The 4,743-nt window shown below is 41.3% G+C and overlaps 1 protein-coding gene across 4 annotated transcripts in view; it reads left to right on the top strand.

The window, feature by feature from the left end:
* unm_sa1614 (un-named sa1614) overlaps positions 1-4,743 on the top strand; it is an 18,332-nt gene that overhangs the window by 6,836 nt on the left and 6,753 nt on the right. For 3 of the 4 annotated variants that reach the window (XM_020611114.1, XM_020611117.1, XM_020611115.1), the window contains 11 exons: positions 1,103-1,183; positions 1,264-1,361; positions 1,835-1,904; positions 2,272-2,359; positions 2,980-3,028; positions 3,158-3,324; positions 3,443-3,576; positions 3,815-3,906; positions 3,993-4,179; positions 4,269-4,354; positions 4,437-4,570. In XM_020611114.1, coding sequence (XP_020466770.1) covers positions 1,103-1,183; positions 1,264-1,361; positions 1,835-1,904; positions 2,272-2,359; positions 2,980-3,028; positions 3,158-3,324; positions 3,443-3,576; positions 3,815-3,906; positions 3,993-4,179; positions 4,269-4,354; positions 4,437-4,570 — 1,186 coding nt within the window. The remainder of the gene's footprint in view (positions 1-1,102; positions 1,184-1,263; positions 1,362-1,834; positions 1,905-2,271; positions 2,360-2,979; positions 3,029-3,157; positions 3,325-3,442; positions 3,577-3,814; positions 3,907-3,992; positions 4,180-4,268; positions 4,355-4,436; positions 4,571-4,743) is intronic. The other variant, XM_020611116.1, reaches the window with a different exon arrangement.

Genomic DNA, 4,743 nt, shown 5'->3' on the forward strand with positions numbered 1-4,743 from the left:
CTGATCAAAGATGACTCCAAGGTTCCTCACAGTAGTACTGGAGGCAAGAGCTATGTCATCTAAAGTAACTATATGATTAGACAGCAGATTTCTAAGGTTTTCAGGCCCAAGCACAATAACTTCAGTTTTGTCAGAGTTTAGAAGTAAGAAGTTGCAGGTCATCCAGGCCTTTATGTCTTTAAGACATGCTTGAAGTTTGACCAGCTGACCTGATTCATTTGGCTTCATAGATAAATATAGCTGAGTATCATCTGCATAGCAATGGAAATTTGTGTTGTGCTTCCTGATAATATTCACAAGACTTTTAAGGGGTAATCTCTAAATATAAACTAATTTTCAGATACACGACTCCTTTTCATAAAGATCTGATGATTTAGTTTAGAGCATACTGGGAAAAACTATTACAAACAGCTGGTGAAGTTATTACAGGTGAATTTTCTCAGAGTTAATTTATTATATGATAAAATGGACAAAAATAAGTAGCACCATTTACAACTGTACCTGTGTTCCAAATAAATAATTAAGGGAAAAATAAACGTCCCTAAAAAAGAGACTTAAATTCAGTTCAAATATTCCAACCAGAAATATTAAGTTGAACCATGATGTCATTCATTTAAACACTAAAATGTATTAATTTTACTTTAATCATTAGTACAGCCTCTATTTACGTGGGTAAGGTTAATTCAGACTGTCTACGCAACACACTGCGATGTTGTGTGGTAATCCTGTGCACACCACCACTCAGTCTCACTGTATTAATTTTATGAACAATGGAAATACTGTCCATAACTCCCCAGGAGCATACTCTGGGTCTGACCTACCTCGTATCACTGCAGTCACATGACCAGGACTCGGCAAAGAGTGTTGATCATGGTTCCAGCGCTCCACACGTTGCCATTGTTTCAAAATAAGTGGGTAATTTGACTCAGGATAACTTAATCTAAGGTCATCAAGTCAAGCCCTGACTTTGTTTGAATTAACAGGATCATGTTATCCTGACAACAACATGCTAGCCCAGATTAGTTAATCCACATCTGATGAACAGGACCCAGGTGAGCTGTTGTGTGTGTGTGTGTGTGTGTGTGTGTGTGTGCGCGCGCAGGTGAAGCAGCGTCAGGAGGAGGAGAAGAGACAGCTGTGTGCCCTCAGAGACCAGCTGAGGCCGGTCGTCCACACGGAGCAGGTCGGAGATGCAAACGCTCACAGTAACTAACATCACAGTACTGTTCAACAGGCTATTAATGTGAGACCGTTTGTGTGTAGGACCCTGTACCGAAGCAGGTGTATAGTATGCATCAGCTGATCGGAGACAAACAGTATGGAACAGAAAGAGCAGGATTCCTCTACAAGAAGAGTGATGGGTAAAAAAAACCACACACACATACAGTAGTAGATCCCCACCATAACGTTTGAGGGTGCTCTAACCACGTGTCAGGGGGGCTACTTAGTTTGCAAATCAGCATTTGAGAGTGTGCACTTCTAAGTGCATCTGTACATACAGATTTGAGAGTGTAATCCAAGCCATGCATGCTCTTGTTTCTGATTCTGAGCTCTGAGAGTTCTCCACTGGGGTTTTCTGTGAAAGTCTGATCACACCAAAAGTTTTGAAAGCACATAAGAAGTTGCGAGTGCTCCTCAGTTTGCAAATCAGACTTTGAGAGCACAGGAACGGATGATAATCTCCTGGACTTCTTGGAAGTGCTGGTGCCCCTCCTGAAATATATATTTATGGCAGTGATAACGAATGATAACGGCCATTGAATGGCGTGAAAATGCTCAAATTGGCTAGACAATCAGTATCAGTAGAGTAAAATGGTGTCTGTTTATGTTTTAGGTTGAGGAAAATGTGGCAGAAGAGGAAATGTTCAGCTCACAACTGTTACCTGACCATCGCACATGCTACTGTGAGCTCACCTCTGTGTGTGTGTGTGTGTGTGTGTGTGTGTGTGAATAGTGGCAACCTCTGACCGCTAACATTAGGTCAGATGTATCTGATCTTTTCTAGTCCTTTTTGTGTGATTATCTTTATTCTACACTACTTTTTAGTCCTTATTTTTTAATATGTTAATCAGGTTTTGGCCTTTGTTTTTCTTTCACTATTTTATTTTCTCATATTTTTGTTCACTATTTGTTTTAATTTATTTTGTATGTAAATTGGTCTCATAGTTATCTTTTACTGAACTGTTACTCTTACTACTTTTTCAGTTTGCAGGAAAGCTCCTGTACGAACAAAGACAGGCTTGATTTGACCCCCTCTTCTCTTTCTCTCAGCCTAATAAGTCTCCTACGAGACTGAACCTGCTCACCTGTCAGGTTAAACCCAGTGTGGAGGACAAGAAATGCTTTGACCTCATCTCCAGTAAGATGTCCACACACAGGAATAAAAAACTGATTCTAACAGTGCTTTTCTAGTTTAAACAGTATAGTTCCTGAGCCTCAGGATTTCTGCTGTTTGCTTTGCAAGGTAACATCCAGCTAAATCGGAAAAGGTTCATTTTTAAAGTCCCCCTAAGTTTTATTCTTCTACATATTTTCATACTCTTATTAGTTTTTGTTGCACTTCTTTTCTAGTCTTCTCCCCTTTCTCCTGCAGCTCTCCCTCAGAACTTCAGGCTGTAGCTTTACCATAGATAGCATTATTCTAAAGGTCTTTCCTCTTCCAACCATCAGGTGATTTGGATGTCTAGATTCATGCAAATATTAAACACAAGCAATTACATCTACATTATATCTTTTTTCTGTTGGTGATGTTTGTTACACAAATAACCCTCTTTAAAAAATACAGCTAAGCCCCAGTGTTGCTGTTTTTACTTAGTTTAACATAGGCGTGTATCATAAACTGTCCGCTTACTAAAAATGAATGCACAGTGCCAAACCAGTGAGAATCAATGATTTTCAGTAGGCACAGTTTAAATGCACCTACACCACTGTGTGTTAATATATAATTGCTGAATGCATAACAAACACTTTGTCGTCCAGATAATCGGACCTACCATTTCCTGGCTGAAGATGAAGCTGAGTGCGTGGCGTGAGTAACAGACATTCACTGTTGATGCAGTTTGATACTGGCGTCATCCTGTATTTATGTTGCTTGTATTAAATGTGTTTAATGTGTTATCTGTTGGTGTGTGTCCATGCTTATGTATGCGATTCTCAGCTGGATCTCGGTGCTCAGTAACAGTAAGCAGGAGGCTCTGAGTGCAGCTCTGGATGGGGGGAGGAGAGGGGGAGAGGAGAACAGCGTGGAGGATCTGACCCAGGCCATAACTGACGACATTAGACGGATGCCAGGAAACAACAGCTGTTGTGACTGCGGAGCTCCAGGTAATATCAGTCGATCATTCAATCAGCACATCTTGTCTTCTTTTTAATCCCACCTCATGGATGTTTCAGCTCCAGTAGATGTTTTTCCAGGTAACGTTAATTTCAACTCTCTCTGTAGATCCTGGATGGCTCTCAACCAACCTGGGCATCCTAACATGCATTGAGTGCTCAGGGATACATAGGGAGATGGGGGTCCATGTCTCCAGGATCCAGTCTCTGAGTCTGGACAGCCTGGGGACTTCAGACCTGCTGGTAGGTCAGACCTGTTAGCTAACAAGCTAACCCTTTAGCAGTAGTGCTGTATCTGTTGCAAACAAACAAACCTGTGCACAGACTGCATTTTGGGAGCTTTTGTTGACTTCTCAGAAATAACAGTAACACAGAGGTTAATTTCAGATATTAATATCCTTTTTTTACATTTTTTTATTACATTTTCTTCCATATGGACAAAAGTGTAAGTAGTAAACATTTTGTCTTCTTTCTGTAACAGTTAGCCAGGAATATTGGTAATGCTGGTTTTAATGAAATACTGGAGGCAAACCTGCTGAGTCCTTCACTGAAGCCCTCCCAGCACAGCCACATGTGAGACTCACAGATACAGTCTGTTATTACATAGAAATAATGTTTTGATTTTACTGAATTTAGAACCGTTTGTGTTGTGCGTGCAGGACAGAGCGTAAAGACTTCATCCTGTCAAAGTATCAGGATGTTAATTTTGTGAAGCGAAGTCACAGCTCTGCTTCAGTGATGAGGCTCGGCCTGCAGGAGGCGACGAAGAGCTGCGACATCTACAGTCTGATCCGATTGTACGCTCAGAGGACAGAGCTGAGTCAGCCGCTGCACACGCACATACAGGTATATACATACTGTTTACGAATACACATACACACAAATTTAAAGTTGTGTAAACACACACATTCAGCAGTGTGTTTCTGTGCCAACAGGAGAAAGGGGAGACGGCTCTCCATCTGGCCGTCCTACTGGCTGACAGGACGTCACTGCACATCCTGGACTTCCTAGCTCAGAACTGGTCAGTCTGATTTGATGATGTTTGGACTATTATGCCTAAGGAAAAACCACACCTGTGTGCTTGCTGACGTGTTTACCTGCAGGTGTGTTTCTTTATCCAGCTCCAACGTTGATGTGCAGACATCAGCTGGAAACACTGCACTGCACTACAGCTGTCTGCACAACAAGAGTGACTGTGTAAAGCTGCTGCTTAGAGCCAGAGCCAACATACACATCAGTAATATGTATACACAAACACACACACACATTTGTGCATTACACTTCCTTTCATTAGAACTATACTGACCATAATGCATGAGGACATTATTTTGAAAGTCTGGTCTGTGTTCTGAAAGTGAGGGGGTTTGATGACATGTTTAGCAAGTGAGGATAGTTTTGCAAAATAAGGGC

The sequence above is a fragment of the Monopterus albus genome, unplaced genomic scaffold (genome assembly GCF_001952655.1).
Source record: "Monopterus albus unplaced genomic scaffold, M_albus_1.0 scaffold110.1, whole genome shotgun sequence".
NCBI classification, from domain to species: domain Eukaryota; kingdom Metazoa; phylum Chordata; class Actinopteri; order Synbranchiformes; family Synbranchidae; genus Monopterus; species Monopterus albus.